The 22,975-nt window shown below is 36.1% G+C and overlaps 1 protein-coding gene across 2 annotated transcripts in view; it reads left to right on the top strand.

The window, feature by feature from the left end:
* PARN (poly(A)-specific ribonuclease) overlaps positions 1-22,975 on the top strand; it is a 56,262-nt gene that overhangs the window by 21,938 nt on the left and 11,349 nt on the right. For both annotated transcript variants that reach the window (XM_014936673.1, XM_014936674.1), the window contains exons 19-21: positions 307-362; positions 4,948-5,034; positions 11,998-12,072. In XM_014936673.1, the coding sequence (XP_014792159.1) occupies positions 307-362; positions 4,948-5,034; positions 11,998-12,072 (218 nt within the window). The remainder of the gene's footprint in view (positions 1-306; positions 363-4,947; positions 5,035-11,997; positions 12,073-22,975) is intronic.

Here is a 22,975-nt window from a genome sequence, read left to right as displayed (position 1 = left end):
ACTTTCTAAATGTTCATTTCCCCTCTTGTTTTGTTTTCAGCAGGAACAATTTGGGCTTCTTTGTTCTTGTTTTATTGAATAATTTAAAGTCCTGGCTTGATGCCAAGTAACTTTTTGAATCTGGATTGTTGGATAATGGATTGGACTTAATTAGAGGGTCTGTTTATTTTAATATAGTTTAAGATATGGTTGGGATGATTAATTCTGCTTCTTCAGAAGCAATGTCTAAAAAACTATAAAAAAGAAAGCTTATTAAAAGGTCTTTGGGCAGAAATTTGCTAATGGTGCTTTTCTGTTTTGCTTCAGGCTATTTCTTATGAGAGTAATGGACATACCGTATCTCAATTTGGAAGGACCGGACTGTAAGTAGCTTATTTCATTGTAAACTTACTGCCGTCCTGAGAAATTTTCTGGAATAAGAAGTGTAAAGATCAATTATTATATATCTAAAGCACAGGACATCAGCTGTGTTTAGGTTATTACCTTCTTACCAAATGATCTAAACATCCCCCTTTTTTTTTTTTTTTTTTTCCGAATGAAATAGTAAAACCATAAGTTCTTCAATCAGGGAATCTGCCTTATAAAGGGGATTGACTAGAACAGATTGAACTATTGTAACTAAATGTAACAGAATTTGAAATTAACAGCTTTATGGTTATTTTGGGTCCCCATTCTTACATACCATACAACATGTAAAGTGAGGTCTTACCACACTCCCCCTCCTGCTTCATCCCAGCAGTAAACACAGGATACAAACTAGTGAATAGCAAATGGTTCTGAAAGTCTTCTGGCTACTTTCCTTCACAATTTGTGTGCAGCAGTACCTTTACTTAACTTCAATCAAAACATCAGAATTCTTTTGCCACTTGAGATTATGATTACATAAATGGAAAAATATTATTTGAAATATTTTTACATTTCAAGTTACTTTAGATTACAGCCCTGGGGCTGTGATAAGGTGCTAATACATTTAAGACGGATTTTACTAATAAAAAGGTCCTTACTGTTCTGGGATGTTACACTATGAGGGAGGAAACTTCAGATGAGTGTTACCTCTGATGTCTTGTCTTACAAAAATGTGAAGTCCTAGAGTTCAATCTAGTCCTCAACTAGATGAAAGCTTAATTTTATAGTGTGAAGTCAGATACATGAATGCCTTAAAAATGATACCCATCTGGCAGCAATATTGATGTCAAGACATTTTCTACTCCATGCATCGGAAAGCTTGGACTGGAGGATGACCATTTACTAGATGCTAATTTAATAGTAACCGAATGCAGTTCTAGAAAGATGGAAGTAACGCTGGAGAGGAAAATATATGCTGTAAGGGCATATATTTAATTTTTTAATGCAGTTAAGTGATCAGATCACTGAGCTCCGGCTCTGCAGATCTGTTGGAATGGTTATCTAATTATGTTGCATACTTCTTTCCCAAACCGTTTGATGTGAGTGGAAGAATGGATAAATACTTCGGGTCATTGAGAGAATGCCAAAGCTACTAAGCTGTAAAGATGCTACTTCCACTTGCTAGCCAACTTACAGGATTGTTTTGATACTTTGCCAAGGAAAGTTGCCAAAAAAGCGTCTGCCTCTGAAAGTCTGTCTCTTTTATCTGAAAGCCACTCCTGTAGAATACACTGATGCAGAAGTTACAGCAGAATCTGAACCAGGGAGATTTTCTAAGCTTCAAACGGGAAGTACATCTAGGGTGGCATGCTTGGCTGGCTGCTTTAGAAACTTGAATTTCTGTTCAGAGATTTAAACTCTGTTGTAGTTTGATGAAGCAAGGGCACTTTTGCAAAGAAATAAAGCTAAGCAAAGAATAAGGCCACACTTCTGTTGTAGATGTACTTGGAGACTAAAAAAGATGAGACACAGGTGATTAGGTGACTGGTAAGTTTTATTGTGATTGTCAGTGTTATGGCTAGTTTGTGCAATTTTTCCAGAAGTAGTGGAGTTTGGTAACATATGCTAGGTCAAATAGTATTGAATATGTGAATATGAGTTCAATCATCTTCTTTTCTTCCCATGTATTAAAAAATCCTTTTAAAAAAATGAAGTTGCTGCACAAAATGACTGCAAAGCAGTGTGTGAATCAAATATTTCTCACCTGAGTAGGTAGAAAGTATAGAGGTTTAACAGGATTAAAAGTGAATTTAAGAATAAACTGATACTGGAGGATTAGAAGTAGTTTGTTCTCTCACATCCATAGAAAAAGGTTGCTTATAACATCTGAAATTGGAGTAGTTACAGTTACATTCTCTGCTTCTGGGTTGCGAATACTTACCCTTTGAATGGCTAGCTGTTCAGTAGGGCATACAGCAATAAATTGTTCTTCACTGGCTTGTTAAGACAACTTGTGGGGTTTTGGTATTTGGCTTGTATAGTGCCAATTAAATGGAGTTCTGGTACTTAAAAATTTTGTGGGTTTTTTGGTTTTTGAGATAGCAGATTTAAGGAACAAGACTTCCCCTGTGCTTACAAAGGGATTTCTTTCTTTAGCTACTTGTGTCTCCATTCGATGTGATGCTCAGGTGCTTGTGTAAACCTGTAGTTTGTGAGCAGGGAGTTTCTAATAAACTCATGCGAACCTGGATTGCTTTGAGGATGGAGGCTGGCAGCTGTAACGTCTTCAGTTGATAGTTTCAGCTGGACAAGGCTATGTTCCTGCATACCTGTATCCAGTATCAATTTTATTTCAGCTGATATGATCAGACAGATGAAAACTTTACCCCTTTCTAAGCTTCATGGGTTCTGCTGACCAACTGATTAGACACTATGTTACAATTTCCCACAGGGTCATATTCCTGTCTTTCATTTCTTTGCAACTGAAAAACCAAGTTCCTTACCTATGTGGAGCAAAACAAGTACTTACTCAAACCAAAACTTATGAAACTCATTTTCCCCTGACTTCATTAAGCATTCAGTATTTCAGTTATGAGATGCTGAATTACAACTGTATTATTTTTAGTGTTGGTTTGTGCATAATGGCACCTTGGTGAAGATTTATTTTTTTTTTTAGCATTTTAATACTATAGTTGAGTTCATGCTGCAATCGCTTCGTTAGAAGATGCATTTGGAAATCTCTGTCTTATTTTCATTACATGTTTTGGTTAGAAACGAAGAGGTCCCTAAGTAACTGTTGTGTTCTCTTGAGTTTACACAAGATTTAAAAAAATTATTTGGGAATAGAAATTCCTTTAACCCTTTGGGCAAGGATGGGAAGGCTTAAAACCAAAATGCATAAAAAAATCTGTTCTATCTACTCAGGAAACGGTAGCTGTTGAAAGCTACAGTTCCCAAGTTCATGCAAAAATGAAACATTACTTGTGGAATAGTTACCCCTAGAAATGTACATGCTCTCTACTATAAAGTACATACCAGGCTGAGGGCACTACCACTTACTGTAATTACTAGTCATAACTAAAGAGTAGGAATTGCTAATACTTAATTGTATTTATGACAATCCACGAGGATTTCATCAATAAACAGTGCAAAGTTGCATCTTAATCAAATGTGGCAAAAAACCCTAGCAGGTTTGCCCTGGTATAACAGTGTCAAGTACACATGAAAGTTAGATATAGCAATAACAAGCGGTTGATGGTCTGATTTTGGACACATGTGCTCCATAAATGAGATCCACCTTAAAAATTCTCCTATTTTAATACTGCAAGCCAGGGAGATCAGAAACTAGAAAAGTTTGTATTGTAAAAGAATTCAAGAGGGTGATTCACTAAGATGAAAGTCAGTCCCTAGATTTCTATACACAAAGAAGAGAGAAGCTCTTCCTGTGAGTGTTTCCATGTGGTCGGGTTAAAATCTGATCATATAAAGCTGTGTGTAGTTAAACCTTGAGTAACCTTTAACAAACTGGAACAGTAAATTATAAAGTGGAACGCTCCACTGTAATGTTTCAGCCTCTGTCTAACATCAAAAGTAAAACGACAAGATCTAACAACGTGTCATGCATAAAAAGATAAATATCTGCAGGTACCTATGGAGAGGCTCAATTATTGACTTGTGACTAGTTTCATATGAAAATGGAAAAATATTTCAATATTTTTGCACCTTGTAATATAGTATTCCACTTGCTGCTTTGTAAAATACTACAGGAATTCACAGGTTCTACACTCAGATGTCTGGTGAAAGGAACTTCAGTCACATGTACTTTGTGGTGATTTCTTATGTACAGATGATCTTTACTGGCAGAGTAAAGTCAAAGGTCTGTCCAGTTCAGTAGCCTGCCTCTGGTGATGATCAAAACTAAGTGTGTAGGAGGAAGTGTGTAAAAGTAAGGCAGACATATAGTGGTAATTCTGCTGTACTCTTACCTTGGCCAGCAGTTTGACTTGGATTCTCTCTGTCACATTCACAAAGCTCCAAATAACTTCCAGGGTACAGCAAACACTTCTTTAGATATGGGCCTTTATATGTTATTTTTTTCTTGGTGTAGTTTTTAACTGAAAAAAAAAAATCTGTCTATTCTAACTTGTACCTAATGTTATACGAAAACTGAATTGAACGTTGTTTCACAGTAAGTTTTTTATTGACAGAAAAATGGCAACATTGAATTATTGCTAAGAATTTTTTAAAGCTAGAGCCGGAGCATCAAGAGGCTGTTGGATTTTTTTATTCTGTTCTTGAACTTGGTACAAAGGATTTGAAGGACTGGATTTGTGGGGGTTTCCCAGTGCATGTAATGCTGTTTCAATTTCTTACACAGCTGAGCTAGTAGGATATAGTATGTCTATTTCATGCATAATTGCAGGCACATTTTTATTGGTGCCTGATGTAGTTTCATCCATCTTAGCCTGTTTTCTTATTTTTTTAAAAAAGTGGGGGGAAGAAAATAAATAGCTATGTGACCATGTTGGATAACTTTTTTTAGGATATTATAAAGATACCAGTAGTGACTCTTATTTTAACAAATGCTTATTTGCTTTGCAGTGCAGCCAAAACGAGATCATGTTCTTCACGTTACTTTTCCCAAAGAGTGGAAGACTAGTGACCTTTACCAGCTTTTCAGTGCCTTTGGTGAGTGATATAGTCTATCCTTCCCTTTATATTTTTTTCCTCTTTGTCATCAGCAAGTACCTCTGGTTTTCTGTTATTTCTAATTTGTAGATGCAGACTTACTCCCAGTGTAGGTAATGATGAATTGCCTTTTGTAATTCCTGTGGACTCTGAAATGATGTGTTGAAAATGTCTGCCCTAATGAACTTTTCTTTAGAAATCTTCTTGTGTGGTGCTTGTTGAATGTCATGGCCCTATGAGCCTTTTATTTACAGCCTCTCCTGGGAGGAGGTTAGAGTTTATGTAGGCGGGTAAAGGGAATTGGGATTGATGTGAAAAGCAGATTTTGGGAATAAGGTTCATCCCACAGTCTGCTTAAAGCCAGACGCTAACTTATGTGAGTCTAGGCAAGCAAGCAAGCTTGAAAATAGCCAATTTGATTCCAAGATTGTGAATATCATCCAAGTCAGAAGAAACAACAAAAAAGCTATCTAACAACTGGGGACTGGTAGTCCTGTTGTTCCTCTGCTAAGTATTAGACATGGAGATCCTAAATAATTGTCAGTGATCTCCTGATACCTAAGTCTTGCAGCAGAAAACAGTGGTTATGCTTTGCATCCCTAAATCAGAAAAAGAATGACTCTTCTTACAGTCCTGTGTTGGATGTTGTTTCCAAGATTTTTATTGCAGATTGGTTTCTTGTTTCTTATTGCTAGGTAAGGTAATGCTTCAAAAAGAGATCTTTTGGGCTTGCAAATAATTTTATTTATTTTTCTGGATTTTTGTTTGTTTATGGGATTGGGGCTTTTTGTTTTTGTTGGTTTTTTGTTTGGTCTTTTTTCCAAAGAGGTAGCTTCTTTCCATTCCTTAGAACGTTTAATGTAAAACCAAAAATTATTGCTCTTATTAAAATACTTTTTTGCATTATTTCTCCTAAATATTTGCTTGCAATACTTACATTATGGAAAGTAGCTTATTAAATTTTATGTATAATAAACACTTATGCATCTTGTCTTGCTCAAATTCTGTAATAAGGATTTTAATGGGAAATTGCTTTAAAAAAAACCAAACTATTTACCAAAGTGTTTACTGGGGGGATCACTTTCTCAAGTCCAGCACTAAACCATGTCCCTCAGTGCCACACCTGCACTTCTTTTAAAGACTTCCAAGGACGGTGACTCGATGACTTCCATTGGCAGCATGTTTCAAAGCTTGATAACCTTTCCAGTGAAGAAATTTTTCCTCATATCCAATTTAAACCTCCCCTGGCACAATTTGTGGCCATTTCCTCTTGTCCTGTCACTTGTTACACACCACATTTAATGTAAGTCAGATTTTGTAGTGTGGCAAACAAATTTAGGGCAAACTTGACCGTAACCTCCATTGAAATAATTGCTGTGGTATCCATTAAGGATGTTTTATCACCGGTAAAAGGATGGGAGTCCCTTAGTGTACTCAGTCTTGTCACTCATCGGCTTGCTGTGGGCCACCACGCTAGTTTACAGAATTATACTGTTCTCCTCTTCACCTGGAATTGTGATTTGCTCTGGGGGGTGTGTCTCTGAACCTATATAAAATTCACTCAGTTCCTTCTGACTTTTTGACGTGTACTGCACTTTGGTGCCAGTATGATTCTGGATAGGATATAATATTCCCGATTGGAAAATCTAGAATGTAAGAATGTAGAAAGTTACTGAGATTCTTCTAGAGCTGATATTACAGGGAAAAGAAATAACGCAGTTTTGACACTGTTTCATTAGGCTTTTAAAGACTCAGCCACGTAATTGTTCTTTTATCAACTCCCCTCCGGTGTTGGTGTGAAACGCAAGCACAGATCACTGCCACCAGGGGTCACACACATCTCAAAATACCATTCAGGTTTGAAATTCCCATTTCTCACTTCTCTAGATTTCAGAGCTGAATGTTCTCATACCTGTATTTACAAACTCCTGGTATTTGGGTAGTATTTAATCTATATTTTGTATCTCAAAACAAACTGCAGATTATTCCTTTCAAAATTCTAGAGTACCTGTGCTTTGTCAGTCGTAGCTGGACAGAGACAGAGTGGCACAATGTAAGGTTAAGTGATTTACAAAAGCCCCAAAAATATGGCAGTAACAGACATGAATTGTCCTGATTTTATTACACCAGTTAAACAAAAGTGTTTTTAAATCAAGCTTTAACCTGGATTAAAAATCAGTTGTTAAATTGAATAGCAACATTAATCTGACTTCATAGAAAAAGTACTTTGAATTTGTTTTAGCCTAATATTGAAGCAGAGTTGTAATCTTCCATGGAGCTTGGAATGAAAGTGGTGAAACAGCTGAAGGGGCTGCAGTGTCAGACTTGGAACTGTTTTACGTTTGCTACTCTAGAAGGAGTCTTGGTGATTCTGAAGTCTTTCAGCACGGCGTGCATACCAACCGGACACCTGTTCATGCAAGATGTTTTTATAGTCCCATGGGTGAATGTAGTTTCACTGTACGACACTATGCAGTCTCTTTAAACACTAACTTTAAATTCTTAAATTTGTGTAGTTTATTTGGTCGTGCTGATGTGAAATATGAAGGTATTAAAATAGTATTTGCTGGAATACAGCTTTTGTGTATAGGGCTTCACTTCTACTTAAATGAATGTCTTTGGGCTTTAATTAAAACACATACTATAAAGTATTATAAAAAATAATAAAATAGTTTTTCCAAGAGTGTGGAATCAAACCTATGCATTGTGATAGTGTGAGAGTTGTCATTAACAGGGAGATGAACGCTGATATAGTTCATGGAGTCATAATGATCTTGAAGATGCATAAATTACTTTTAAAATGTAACCAGTCCTTTGTGTGTTTAAATCTTGTTGTAGTAGTCCAAGGTACTACATAGGTGAGTTTTAAGTGACTCTTAAATACATTTTTCAGAGTCATTTACAAGTTCCATACACTATGACATCTGTTCCTGTTCACTGCTGTACTGTGAACTCAATTTAATTTTTTTTAAAAAAAGGACCTTCAAAAATAACCCTTTCAAAGGTGAACAGTCTAGTTTAAGGAAAACTTTTAGCACATGATATTAAATATTCCCATGAGCTCATGTTCATATAGACATGTGAGCTTTGAGTCTTGTTTTTTTGGTTTGTGGAGGTTTTTTGGGTGTGGCGTTTCTTTTTCTGTGGTGTGGGGTTTTTTTTTGTTTGGTTTTTGTTATTTCTGTTTTGGTTGGTTTTGGAGGAGTTTTAAATTTTAATCCTATTTTTCTCTCTGCGTTTATGGCCTTCCCTCCTCCTTCTCATGCCAATGTTTCCTTCAGCTGTTCTTGTTTTCTTTGTACCTTGTCTTCCTGCCAGAAAGGTGGAAGCTCTGTTAACCCTTCTCAATTATTCACCAGGAAAGTGTTGTTTGTGTTTAATATATGCTTCAACCCTTGTTTGTAGACTAAAAGCTTGAACTATTTCAGTTGTTTGATGCAGTCAGTGTCCACAAACAGTTAGCAATTCTATTATGGTGTCAATGTGGTCCTTTTTTTTGGTATTGTAATAAAGTAGAATATATTAATAAACTTTTTTGGTTAAATGAAAGTCCATATAATCCTAATAGCTATCCTAAGGGTTTAATCGGCACTAATAGTTGTTTAGGAAATATATAAGAGCCAAAGTAAAACAACTTTCCTACTGTCTAGCAATGTATAATTTAGGGACTCATGAGCTAGAGGTGCATCTTTAGTTTGAGCCTTTCACAGCTTTTGGTGAGTGAGTGTAAAATCATTCTTTATCCCATATATATTCTTGTCATCTGCAGCACTTGATGGCAGTTCCTGAACTGCAATTAAGCATTATGTAAAAAATTACTTTGGTTTTTAAAACTTCTTCATATTTTATTAGATTTCCCTTAGTTGTTTTATAATGAACCCTTTGTATGTCTTTCATGTAATTACTGTTCTCATATTTTCCCCATAGGCTTGTATATAGGCATCTTCCTTAGATTTTTCTTTTGAAGGCTCAGTTGTAGTTTACTTAGTCTCTTATACAAAAAAGCCTTCACATACCTTTGGTCATTGTGGTGTAAAACCTGAAGGAAAATCTGTTTCACTGACTTAATATCATTTTATTCTGTGGATTTTAATATTGTTTGCATGTCTGAGTTTATAAAGAGAGAATTTTAAAATTTGTTTATAGAAAAAAGCTCATTGCTTTGCAATTTCATCTCAGAAGCAACAGATCAGATTTTCATCTTCTATTTGAGTGAAGATGCCTTATTTCACTTGGTAATTCTTTACTTGACATTACCCTTTTTTAGAAAGGGACATTGTTTGACAATGCTTGTAGTAGCAAATAGACAGGGGATCATACAGGCTAACAACGGTGTTCTTCAAAATATTGTAGAGAGATAAATCTTCTGTTTTATTTCTCTAGAGCTGGTGGTGTATTACATTGCTGTGTATGGCTAATGTGGATTAGCCTTGCAGTATGTTGGCATGTGGCTGTGTTGATTGCTAAATATTGTACTTCAAATGCAGATGCATTTGCTTTTCAGATCTTTATTGCCCTTTCACCATACTTTTGGAATGCACAAAATTTACTGAGTGCTTAGCAATATGACTGAATGATCTAATTTATTAATCTTGTCTCTCTTAAATTCTTATTTCTTAATAATAATTAAATGTGACATAGTCTGAAAAAAATACCATTTAGGCGTGGAGAATTGCATAATAGCATTTGTAGCAGTTCTCTTCAGATTGCAGCTATGTCCACTATTTAATATTTGACTTGTACTTAAATTATATATTTAAAATGTATAAATCTGAGTATAAAGGCAGCATATGTTGGCAGGTATTGAAACCCTTAATTATCTAAAATACCAAAATCATTTAGAGTGCAGCAGCCTTTCTGCAGCAATGAATAATTATCTGATACTGAAATGATGTGCCATCAATAGGTTGGATTTTTATTTAGTTAGTTTTAATTGGTTCTTAGTGAAAACATGGGTACTGCAGTCCATTTGAGTAGTAGCTGAAGTCCTTCAGGAGATTTTAGTCCATCACTGATCCTCTTCGGTATTTTACACCAAAGGCGCAATTGCAAGATGTTCAGCAGAATTTTTCTTTCTAATCTTTCTTTTGGTCTATTCATGATAGATGTGGAATTAATTAAGTATATATATAGGAAAGGGACAGAATCCGGACAGCGGTTCCATGTTGAGGAATTACAGAAGAGTATGGTCTCAGAAGTCTCAAATGATTGTTTAGAAAATTTTCTAATTAGGGATGCAAAAAGGGAGGACTTGATACTCAAAGATACTCAGAGCAATAACTTGTCAGTGCACTTGGCACAGTTTTAAATTGTGAGTAATTTCTAATATTAAAAGGAAGCTTGGTGTCGGGGTCCTACCAAACGCACTACAGTTTTGAGTTGTGATCATAAATCAGCTTGGGCTTTTCCTGTGCTATGGAATGTTAAGTGTCCTGCCAAGAGCGTGTTCTCCCTACAGTAAAGACCCTTACCCATAAGCAGTGAAGATCTATGTTCTTCATAGGCTGAATTATTAGAAATTGAATTTATTTGCCCTACAAAGCGTTTAAAGAAATGCTAATGTTTAAATTCTCAGTGTAGGCTCTTCTTAATAGCAGCCTTAGCCCTTTAGTATAGGGAAATGTCAGAAACCATGCTGAATTAATTATGATTTTGGCAATGATCAAAATGATTATAACTTAACGTCCAAAATAGCAGGCTGCTCAAAGGTAGAGTATGCAAACTAAATCTAACTAGGCTTTTATTTTTTATAATTAAAAAATGTGTTTATTGTCTGGCTGGATTTCAGAAGAGACTTCTATAACCTTGTAACCTGTAGGCTAAATTAGATTTAAATAGATTAAACATCTGAAAATAAAATGCATTTTAAGCCATTTTGCTTCATTGTTACTAACCTTGTAATGTCTGAAGGTCAAATGGTGGTGTAACATCATATATAACTTGGTTTCTTAGTCTGCCTGAATAAAAATTGCACCAGTTTTCAGTACCTGAATGGTACAAACAGTAGAGCACTTAGATGAGGACAGGAGATATTAAATGGATTTCAGACTCTAATAAGACCTTCTGTCTGTAATGGGAATCTTTTCCTCTACTTTTGCTTGATTATGAGCTCTTTTAGTGCTAATGTGACACTTCAAGCCATTCACATAGAAAATGGAATAACTGCTTGATGAATGGAGGAACTTATGTCCAGTCACTGTTCCATAGTCATAGCTTCCAAATAAGGTCCCTGATTTCATGCATTTGTCCTCATATTTACTCAAACTTTCATTTTGCATTCAGGAGAAGGTGTATAGTTTGATCCAAGCAAACCAGAGTTTGAAGATATAATACTGGAGTTCTCCACTTGTGTGAACAATCTTCCCTGTCCCCCTGCCCTGCTCTACTGGAATTTCTTATCTTGGGTGTCTCTACCAGTAAAGGAACAGTGGCAGGTGGAGCCTGTCCGTGCTGTGCCTTCAGGAAAGACTGTAGTTCTGAAGGACTGGATAGGTTTGAAAACCCAAAGAGCTGTTCTTTATTCTGGTACAGAGCTGAAATTTCCCAGAAAAAAATGGCTTCAGTTTTTGTTATGGAATTATATAGAACACATGAAGGGAAGACTAAAAAACCCCCAAATTACTTGAATTATTACCAAAAAAAAAGGGCTATGAAGAAGCAGAAGAATACTCTGGGAGTGAAAAAGGTATTAGATGTGTTTCTTTCTCCTTTTTTTTGGTCCTTACTCCAGTGGGTGTGAGGGTGTACAGGATGCACATGCAGCCCTAACAGTCCCTGCTTTTGAACAGTTGCAGGCTCATGTACAGCTGTGTATGCACCACGCACCTTTACAGTGGACAAGAGCTCTCTCAGGTGAAGTTACTCTTAGCTGACAATCTTCTTTTATGTCATGACACATCAGATTAAATGTGTGACTAAGCCTAAGATGAAAACAGTCTTAATAATTCCTTTTGCCTTTTCTAGGTAACATTCAGGTTTCGTGGATTGATGATACATCAGCATTTGTATCATTGAGCCAGCCAGAACAAGTACAAATAGGTAAGTGTTTCTGAATTTACTTCAGTATTAATTCAACTGGCTCCTCCAAAATGCTCTGAGCCAACAAGGTGTGTGATTCTAATGGCAAAACTACTGATTTGGTGCAGATGCTATCGGCGGAGCTAAACTTTTATAGTACCAGCACATGTGTTGCCGCGAAGACAACAAGCCCAAACTGGACTAGATTGAGAGACTTTTGTGTTTCATTCTGCAAGCCTCTAAGTACCTGAACCTGTAGATAGAGTAATGCATGATGCGGATTTTAATGAGGATATTTACTGTTACTTTGCACAAAGCAGAACTATCAAAGACTTTTATGGTCTTTGCCCTCCAATATTCTTTGGACTGATACACACATTGGGTTTGGTTTTACATTTGCAAGTAACAAGTGTAATGGAAAGCAGTTTGGTGTATTGTAGAACACAGGCAAAAAATAGTCTCCTAACAGTCTGGGCTGCTTATGTGTCTACAGTTTGTGTGTTAATAGTATGCAGTCTCTCCAGACCTTAATTTCTTAATTTTCACTTGAACTTCTGAGGTAGCTTTGAAAAAAGTTCATGGAAGTGCACATTTAACATAGTTCTTGAAACCTGATTGGTCTTGGGTTTGTTTTTTTTTAAATATTGCTTTTTGGTTTGGATTTTAGGAGAGGGATCAGTTCTAAAGAAAAAAAATTGTGCATGACTGCATAAACACTCCTAGTGAGCCTACATTCCTAATTCACATAATCAGGATAGATAGCAATATTTTACTATTTACAGTTGTGCAAGGTACTCAATAAAGAACCCTTTCCAGTGTAAGAAGCTGACTGAAAGCATAGAGCAAAACATTATCTAGGTATCATTAGAAAAGTATGGAATAAGTAACACTCTTGAGAAGTCATCAAGACTTAATCAAGAATTAAGTAAAAAAAAAAAGGAAGAAACTAGCATCTCTGAATTTATTGAAAATATGCTTCCAGTTATGAGGAAAATCGATCTTTTTGGGGTGCAGGTTTTTTTGGTTGTTTTGTTTGGGTTTTTTGGGGTTTTTTTCTTAAGATTGTAGTTGGATCCACAAGCTCTCAGTGTTTTCTGTAGTTCTTTTGGGCATATATTTGAGGACTGGCCCAGAAACTTATTGCTGAGAACAAAGACTGAAGGTGGACTATTATACTAGATTATTTGGAATACATTAGGGTAGCATCATCCCTATTTACTCAAATGCTTGTATCAAATGCTGTGGAGCCAGTAAAAACAGCAGTATATATAGAACTTTTGATTAAGTGGCTGGGATTTTGTTGCCCTTAAGGGCTGTCCTGCCAGAATTCCCACAATTAAGTTCTAAAAAGGAAAAATAAATTAGAAAACCCCACTGAGTTCACCATCTTACAAAGCTCAAATAAAGAAGTTTTCGGGGATGCATAATCAGTGCATCTCTCTTAATTCCTTATTAACATCCTGTGAGTGTTTATCATACTTCCTCATACATATATATCTCTGCAGAGGATTTTGAGTGCTTACCAGCAGCCTTCTTGCAGCTAGTGCTCTCCAGCAGCAAGAGTCATTGTTTCTACATCTAAAGGACCATATAACTTCTAGTGAGAAGTTCCAGATAGAAAATTATGTCAAAATATAAGTGGCCCTATTTTAGCTAGCTCTGTAACTCAGGAAAGCGTTGCTCGCACTTCTTGCATGTGTCATTTTAGTTTCTTACCTCTGAAGCATTCATGATTTGTAAACTGTGTGATTACAGTTTACCGTTAGTGGTGATACCAGCACAGCATCCAAGCTTTGAGGGAAATACTATTCATGTAGCACCAAGTACATTACAAGATTGGAAGGAATAAGCCTTAGTCTAAATTATCTTTAGTAAAAACGTACTCTGAGCTGTACAATCACAAATTGTATGTTTGTGAAGTAGTGACTCACTTGAAATGTTAAAGCTTTTTATTTCAGACCTGATTAATCTTATCCAGAGTTTGGTCTCCATGCATGGGGCATAGGCTGAGAAAAAAATTGAATAAAGGGTTGGAATTGTTCCACCTTTTTATCTTTCCAAGAGGATTTGTCTTTGTGGTGAAATGGAACAAAGTTGTGTTTTCTGCTTTTTAGTTCAGATGCCCTGATGCACAAAATATTTATAGGTCATTTTAAGTTTATATATCTGTGCATTTCCCCCCCTCCTTTTTTCAAGCTGATTGCTTGTTTCTCTGAGTGGGACTTGCAAGACTATTTGTTTTCAATAAAAAACATGTGGTTTATGTCATTTCATAAGCTGAAAGCCTTCCTAGATGCAGCTAAAGTAACTTCCCTGCTACTATCAACTCAGTTACTTGCCTGTTGTCTGAATGGTTAGCATACACATTCACCACCACTATTTTTTTCTTTTAAAATTTTGGGGTTTTTGTTACAGCAGCTACATACTGTGGAAAGAACTGAATGTCTGCAGAATATTTAAACTGAATTTTTCTGGCACTGCTGTGTGTGGGTGGGGGTTTTATGCTTTGACAAACAGAGAGGCTTGTTCTGTGGCCTGCATACTAGGAAACAAGTTATTTGTTTGAAAGCTCAGGTGATTATAGTCTTTGATAGATTTTTATGAAATCAGGTTAGTAAAATCGCATATACTGAAAGCAGTCAGCCGACCAAGCTGATAAACTATAGCAACCTCAATTACCAAAAAGCTGTGCGATTTTTACTGTAAAATCGCTTAAACCTCTTGGGTTTTTTTCCTGTAATAAATACTTCATAAAATCAATTCTGTTGTTCTATTTCCTGATATTAAATTCTTTAATAAACTGCTTTGGCAATAAAAGTCACTATTTGTACTTGTGATTTAGTGAGCTGTGTTTAAGTGAAGAACCTAGGAAAAACTGATTAGGTGGCCTGGGTTTTAACCTGTTTATATAAATATGTCTGCATCTTCTGGACTATATAAAAAGCCTTGGAGAACTGTCAAACACTATACAATGCAAGATGTTGCTGCAGACATACGTTTATGCTTACCTCTTAAAGATGTTTCTGGCTTTGAGCTGGTATTAATATGTGTACTTAACAAAGCACACATGTGCAACAAAAACATTTATGGAAAATAAATTGATTGAGAACATGAAGGGTGTATGGAAGTTTCCCCTGTATTGATGAGGTGGTCAGATTTGCATCATATATGAGTCTAAGCACTGTAAAAATATCCAGACTTGTTTTGGATCCTCTTGATAAGGGAACTGTGTGTGGAAAAGCTATGAAAATAGGATCAGTTTTGGAATAATCTGAATGTTAACTAATTCTAAGTCTACCAAAATTTTTAAATGAGATCTTGGAGATGTCTTTATTTTTCAGTTGCAGCAGTGATTCAAATACAGAATATTTGGATGAGGTAATGTAAAGTTACAGAATTGAACAGCAGATTATTTAAAGACTGATCTGCAGTCACACCTTGATGTACATACTCAGGATAACCAGTTGATGAATCTGGCTCATTTCTTAAAAACTTTTCTCTCATGCCTTTTTAGTTTATTCAGCCTTGTAGGTGTTAAAACAGAATTTGTTTATATTACTAGTTACTGTATCTAAGGGTTGCATTGAAATTGTGATGGTCTTGTGTCCTAAATACAGGGGTTTTTTCTCATGCTGCTTTAAAAGCTTGGAAAAGTTTGGCTTTTCAAGATTAATTTTTACCTGCTAAAAAAAAAAAGTGGACAGGGGAGGTTGGAGGAGAGGATTTATTTTTCTTCAAGTCATCTTTCACATTTTAGATAAATAATTATAATTAATTTTCATGCTTAACCTTTACATCAAACAAATGACATATCTCTTAAAATATGACACTTTGTGTAAACTGTTCTATGCTGTTTCTCTTGCTTCTAACTCTCCTGGCTCAGGTATTTTAAATGGGCTAAAACATTGTTCATCTACACCCTGGGAATATATTGGATTTCTCATGTTAACATGCATAGAAATCCATTTTGAATATGTAGGTAATAAAATGTATCTGTTCAACCCCCAGTGCTCTTTAAAACAGTGTTCCTGAGTTATGTTATATCATGGATGGTAACCATTAAGACCTAATCAAAAATTGATTCGTAAAACATTGAGCCATATGCTTTTCTGTTTAAAAAGTACAAATCTGATTGGCTGAATTAAACTAATGAGTAACTCTTCAAATTTCACATGGTAATCAGTGGTGTGTATGTGGCCGGGAAGAATGCATATTCCAATTTTTTAATTGTTAGTGTGTTACCCTCAAGGAACTATGAATCTATGCATAGTATAAAAAGACTTGTTCCCTCTTCTACTTATTTCCCTCTGAAAAAAGTAAGTAGGGTAAAGGGCAGTATTTTTATAGGCAGTTTTGGAGCTGCTCCTATGTTTCAAGCTGAATACAGCATGTTAAAAACACACGAAACAGAAACCTCGGGAAATAAGAAGCAAATCCCTTAACCTTCTAATTTTGCTGCTTGTAATAATGTCCAAGAATCTTCATTTTATTTGGTTATTCATGTGACTCGCATATTGGCAGACTCTCTAATTTAGTATGAGTAGAAAATGCTTGTTCTTGTATAAAATCATTACAATTAAAACATAAACTTCAGCTTCAAGTGGAAGCTGCATCAAAACAAAAAGTTAGTTAACCATTTAATAATCACCACTGAGTGAGGTGCCTGCTGTGTCTGGCTGTGCAAGTTGGACCTGTGCAATTAGTGGGGGAAGATTGTTGTTGAGTTGTAGTGGGCTGTGTTCTCTGTGTCAGGTACCACTGTTGAACTGCTATGTCATCGTATTAAAGCCAATAATTAGTTTGTGAAAGTGGTGGTTTAGATGGCTCTAATTTGTGACTTTTTGCAGTATACTCTGCTGTGAACTGATTTCCAAGTTACAAGCACCTGAAAACAATAATGGGCAATAAACACAGTCTGTTTTCTGTTGAAGTTTGCTGTTCAAGGCAGGTAATGAATAAGAATTTGTTAAATGGTTGATATTCCTTTAGTCAGACATCTGGGAGACAGAACTTACTGTTGCCAAATTGTACTTCATGTGGCCTCAAGATTTCTGTCAGACGTGGAGCACGTGCTTTTTAAGTATGTGACAAAAGATAAAGCAGTGTGCACTCTTACTGTTGATAAATATGAGAAACTTCAAAATGAACTTTTGGTGTACAACTTCTAACTCTTACAACTTTCAGCTTGCTAGATAAGCTTGCTTTTGGATGCTGTTCAGCTTCGTACATTTATAAAGTTGGCTTTTCATCTGGAAAGCTTAGTATGAAATAAGTACTGTTTCAATGCTTCTTGATTTACAGGGGTCTAGCCTTCATACAAATAGTCTGGAAATGGTGGGGAAGACAGGAGAGACTTCAGCTTGTCTTAACTTTAAAGTAGTCCCAGTATTTTATTTTAATTAATAAATTGATGTAACCTGAAGTATTTCAGTGTTTCAACCATTCTGGTCTCTGAGCCCTTCTAGGCAGTTAACTAGTTTGTGAGTCCTCAGTTAATGCTTTGTATCAATGTTAAGCTCTTGTTATTCATTATTTCCTTGGGTTTTGTTGCCAGCCAACTTTCTGTGACTCTCTAGGTCGCTGGTCTAAGAAGAACCTAGATGTGCTCTTAAGGGGAGGTTTCTTTAGATCTTTACACTTGGGGAGTCTTTATAGGCCATCTAAACTGTACTCTTAAAAATTACTGTTTCTGGAGGGTGAGTTAATTTTCTAAAATGAGAGAAAATTCTGTGTTAGATTTTTAATGTGCTTGAAAGTAAAATTGGGTTTCTGTTCAGAGACATTTGACATAGTGTATGTTAATGAAAATAATGGACAAGTGTATCAATGGTACTTCAAAAATATACCTGGTTTATTTTCCCTCAGCAGCTAACGCTTGCTCTTAATTCTCTGTACCTAAGGCTTAGGTGCAGTTTAGTAACATCTATGTACTGATTATGAGCAACTTCTACCACTGGACTGAGAAGTAATTTTAACTTGAGAATCTTCCTGAGTATTTTTTTTTTCTCTGTTTTAAAATATTATAAATACACTTAACCTGAAATTTTAAATAGAAATGAAAAGCAACTGCATGTCATAAATGGCAAGCATTGAAATAATGTTAAGTTGTTCCATGTGTTAGTGCCCTGATACATGAGCTCATATAGAATTTACTGTGTGCAAGATATCTCCTTCCTCTAGGCACTGAGTAGACCAATGTATTTAGACAGCAGGGGAGCAATGGACTAAAGCAGGTGCAGCAGCTGAAATTGTGATGGCCTTTCAATGATTCTTGTTTAAATCATTAATCTTTCTGAACTTGTTTCTGAGTTTCTGAGACAGGGCTGGACTTCATGGTTTATTAGTGTGTTATAAGGTTTACTGCAGAATCTTCTACTTGGCATGAGTGCTTACCACTACAATTTAAAAATATACACATGTATCTTGAGATAGTGAGAAGAGACTGATAGGAACACTGAATTTGGGGAAATGGCAGGTAGTAGGTACTGTATTACCCACATTCTTTGGAAAATTATATTTCACATGACTGTGTTCTCACTGATAAGATAATGTGAAATTAATGTCAGATACATGCTCTGGGCAGGAAACTTCCTTAATTTAGACCACAGAAGCTGGAGTCATACTGACTTGAAGTCTTTCCCTTCAAGATGCTTTAGCGCGGGATGATCATACAGGATCTTTCATGAGATCTTGATACCTTGTTTTATTTAATTTTCTACTTTCCTCTCCCTCCCACCCCCTCTAAACTGTTTTCAGTGAGGGTTTCTCTTCTCTTTAACCTTCCTTGAGGACAAGGATCTTGAGAAGCAGGCTGATGAAGTGTCACTTCATTCAGCAATGCTGGGCAAGTCTGCTGTAGTTACCTTGGCATGTGCAAAAAGGTTTTGATGCAGCAACACAGCTATTATGGAAAATGGAAAGCAGGCAGTCAGGCTTTCGTAGCTGAATTAGCAGTTACTTTTGACTCTCTTCAGTCACAATTGAAATATTTGTTTGACTCTATTAGAGGAGACCAGCACAGGATACTTCTGTTGAAAGCAGAGAGAAGTATTTTCAGGAGAAGGTTTTATCTCACTAAAAGCTTTAGCAAAGGGTATGGTGAATACAACCAACTCAGCAAAGTTGCTGCCTTGATATTCTGCATTGATGACCAGGACTTTAGAGAGTCCTGTGTGTCACGTGTAGGTGTCTTACGGTGGTAAATTAATGAGGCCTTAGATCAGTTTTGAGAGTAACAGTGTTAGAAGGGTTTATTCTCCTAAAACTCCACTGTGCTCTTCAGCTGCTGGTGATGAGTTGATGTGAGCATTCCAGATTAAAGAAATTAAAACACCCAAAACTCCACTAAAAACAACACCACAATTCCACCCCCAAACCACAAACAAAACCCAACACTTTAAAAGCAGGATTTAAGGAAACATTCAGGTCTTTCTGTTGAAATACAAATGAATTTGAATCCTTCTGACCTGCTAACTGTAAAAAGTATCACAGTTCAGTTAACTTTTTTATAACTTGACTTGAGAAAGTGGTCTAATCCACTACAGTTACTTGGTTTTTGCAATTATTCTTTTGTCAGAGTTAAGAGTAACATACTACATAGGGCAGTTATTCCCAAGATCACTTCTTTCCTGCTGAAGAAACATAGTTGTTTTATAGTCTTCTAGATTCTTCTACATGCCTGTGAAATTCTGAAAATCACTGCATAATACAATAAAGCAGCCAGCTAGTTTAAAACTTCATTCTCTTTATGTCCTGGGAGAGAAGAGAGCAGCAAGATTGTGAGATTGAATCTGCACTATATTTCTCTATTTGAATGAGTGCCGTTCATAATTAACTCTGGGGTCCTGCACAGACTTACTTACTCCAAGTGAAGAAACATTAAGAAAGAAAACTAAATACAGTAATTTATTGACAGGAGTCAGTATAGCCTGCCTACTTCCTAATCCTAACGATTGCTCATAGTTTGTAAAAAACCAATCATTCAGTCTGGTGAGGAAGGGAAAGCTGTCCTGGTGTTGTCCTTGTTCTTTATAGCATTCTTTATTTTGGCTTTCAAACCAGCCCATGTTAAGAAAGGGAAAAAGAAAAAAAGGTAACACAGTAGTTTTTGTAATATGTTTTTGTTTGCTTGTTTGGGGCATGCTGGTCCTTTTGGAGGTGGACCGAGGTTTCATTTGAGCAAGGTTTTTTTGTAGTACTACATAGACCAGTGCATGGTTCCAGCCCCATTGCCAGCTCTCTGCTTCCTTGCTTTAGGCAAGGGATGGCCAAGGAACTTTGTTTACGTGTTCAGATGGAGCAAAGAGGCTGTGATTGGACTAGGTCTGAAAATAGACTGGCTTGACACTAAAGAAAAATGCATTTGACAAGGACTACCCTGCTTAAAAAAACCACACCTGGGATAAAGAATCAGAAATGGATAATGGGATGTGGCTTCATTAAGTTGGGGAAAACTGATGCCTAATGGTAGCGGAGACAAACAATTGAAAAAAGGAATATGGCCTTGACAGAGAGAATAGGTTAATTTTGTTTAATAGTTTCACATTGAAGAATATTTAGGCTTATGACAGATTGCAAGATCAATATGAAATAAAGACACACCCAGAAAAGACTGAACTGGGAAGAAGACAAATTGGAGAGGGTTGGATAAGAGCCGAAATCAGCAGAAATGTTGGCTAATTAGTAAGAATTCGCTCCAGTTCATGCATCTCTTTCTGAGAGAAGCCAACAAAGCATGTGCCCAATGCTTTTTATATTGAGTCAACACTAGCAGCTATCAGGAGCTTTCCTAATTCTAGTGTGAGAGGCTAGTGTGAGTGCATTTAGAATTTTTGGTACCACTAATTAGTTGTATGTATAACAGTGTGATACCTGGCAGCAGAAATTGTCCAGGTCTGAAAACTGCCTATAGACTAAAAAAATATATATATAAAAATTGAATATTGCAATGCCAATTTCAATAGTATTTATCATAATATAGGTGAATTCTGTTTGTGCATTGATAAAGTCCCTGGCTACATGATCACCTGCAGGTTCTTTTGGAGAACTTTGATTTATGAGTTCTCTGGGAATATGTTAATAAGTTTGCTGTGTAGGAACACAACCCTGATTGAATGTTCTGTGTAGCAGACAGTTCCATTAAGGTTAATTTAAAAGATACCCTCTAATTTGGGATATTGAGTCTTTACTTCTGGTTTCTGATTATAAAATCAGCACGTAGCACTGCTGCTTCAGCTCATGAGCTTTACTTTGAAACACAGGACAATGCCAGTGATGAAAAAAGTGCACATGCAAACTTCTGATCTTTTAAAAGGGGCGTGAATAGCCCTAGAAGTCAGTGAGTAAGGCTGTGGAGCCATACAATGAGTAATGAGCATAAAGCAAAATACTGCATTAGCTACTGACTAATGGAATGCTGTCGATCTGACTGAGGCGGCACTCCCGTGTTTTAAGAACTACACGATAAGACTAACACAACATCTATACAGAGGACCCTTTAAGACTTCACAGGTGAACTTTTACTTCAGTATTTCATAAACTTGTGTGTTTAGTATTTCAGCCTTAATCTGCATAGCTCTGTGTATTTATTTTATTGTTGGGTTTTTACCTACACAGTTCACTTAAATATTTTTCTATTTATTAACACACGTAAGACTGTCGGTGGCCATCTGTCAGGATTTTGCTCTGCATAAATGACTTGGTGAAAGAGTGTCTTTGTACACGTTCCTCTTGGATTGCTTAACATGTCAGTGTGTTTAACAGCTTGCCTAATAACTAGGGAAGATGCCATCCTCCAGAAGAGTTTTTTTCTAAAATAATGTGCAATTACTATTATACTGCTGTAAGACAGAAACTTAACTTTATTGCTGCAAGTAGCATAATGAAATGCAGCCATATCACGTTAGTTACTAGGTCAGGTTTCTCACAGAAAGATTTGTCTTCTCTTATTTAAATAAGTAAATAAAGCTCCTAAGTTCTCTTTAGTTTGTTAGAATTCACAAAGCATTCTAGCAATTCATTTCTGCTATTGGCAATGCGGAGCGATGTAACTGTATTTGTTTTGTTTGGCAATATGGACAGCATTCATCAAAAAAGCATCAGAGAAAATGTGTTTTAAACTTTTACAGGGAGCTGCTCTTCAGTTCAAGACCATGCAAGATTGATTTATCTGTGTGGCTCTGGAGAATTCTCCATATGTTTTCATTTCAGTTGTTCTATGCATGAATATATTTGGCATATAATTTTTCATATTAAATATATGTATATATTGGCGTCCGTCTGTGTAATATGAATGGGTTGCTACAAAATGCAGACCTTATTTCAGGAAAGCAGAATTGTCTTTGTTCAAAAATATTGACTTTTACACAGTTTTATTTTAAAATTATCTTTAGGCTGCATAAGGATGATCTTTTAATTTTTTTCCCCTTAAATATAGACTGAGTTTGTCAGGGGATTAAATGGAAGAGCCATAACTTTGGCTCTTAGTTTATAGCAAAACAAATAATGTGAAATGGTTATTGTGTTTTAACAAATCGCTATTTATCAGATGGTCCATGGTAACTATGTGCTTGATTTTAGCAAGTAAAAACATGCTTGAGTTTAACTAAACAAATTTTACCCTGAGGAATGTCAGCTGGCATGCAGTAACTCCAGTGAGCATTATTAATTCATTCATGATGCCTGCACCATAACTTCATGGGCAATAAATATACTCCTGATTCTTACAAACAGATCCTGTAACTTCACAGTTCAAAACAAATACAAGGGGTGTGAAGGGAGGTGTGCATAACATCTCTTTGGTGAGCTCAACAATCTCATGAGGCTATTAATCATAATTGCTGGTATCTATTCTTGGGATTAAAATTACATATACAAAGATGTTGCCCAGTTTTATGTACATTTGAAAGACTTCACAGAAGCGGCA

This window comes from Calidris pugnax, unplaced genomic scaffold (assembly GCF_001431845.1).
Source record: "Calidris pugnax isolate Ruff unplaced genomic scaffold, ASM143184v1 scaffold17, whole genome shotgun sequence".
Taxonomy (NCBI): Eukaryota; Metazoa; Chordata; class Aves; order Charadriiformes; family Scolopacidae; genus Calidris; species Calidris pugnax.
The sequence above is the reverse complement of the archived record's forward strand: the minus strand, read 5'-3'. Positions and strand labels throughout refer to the sequence as shown.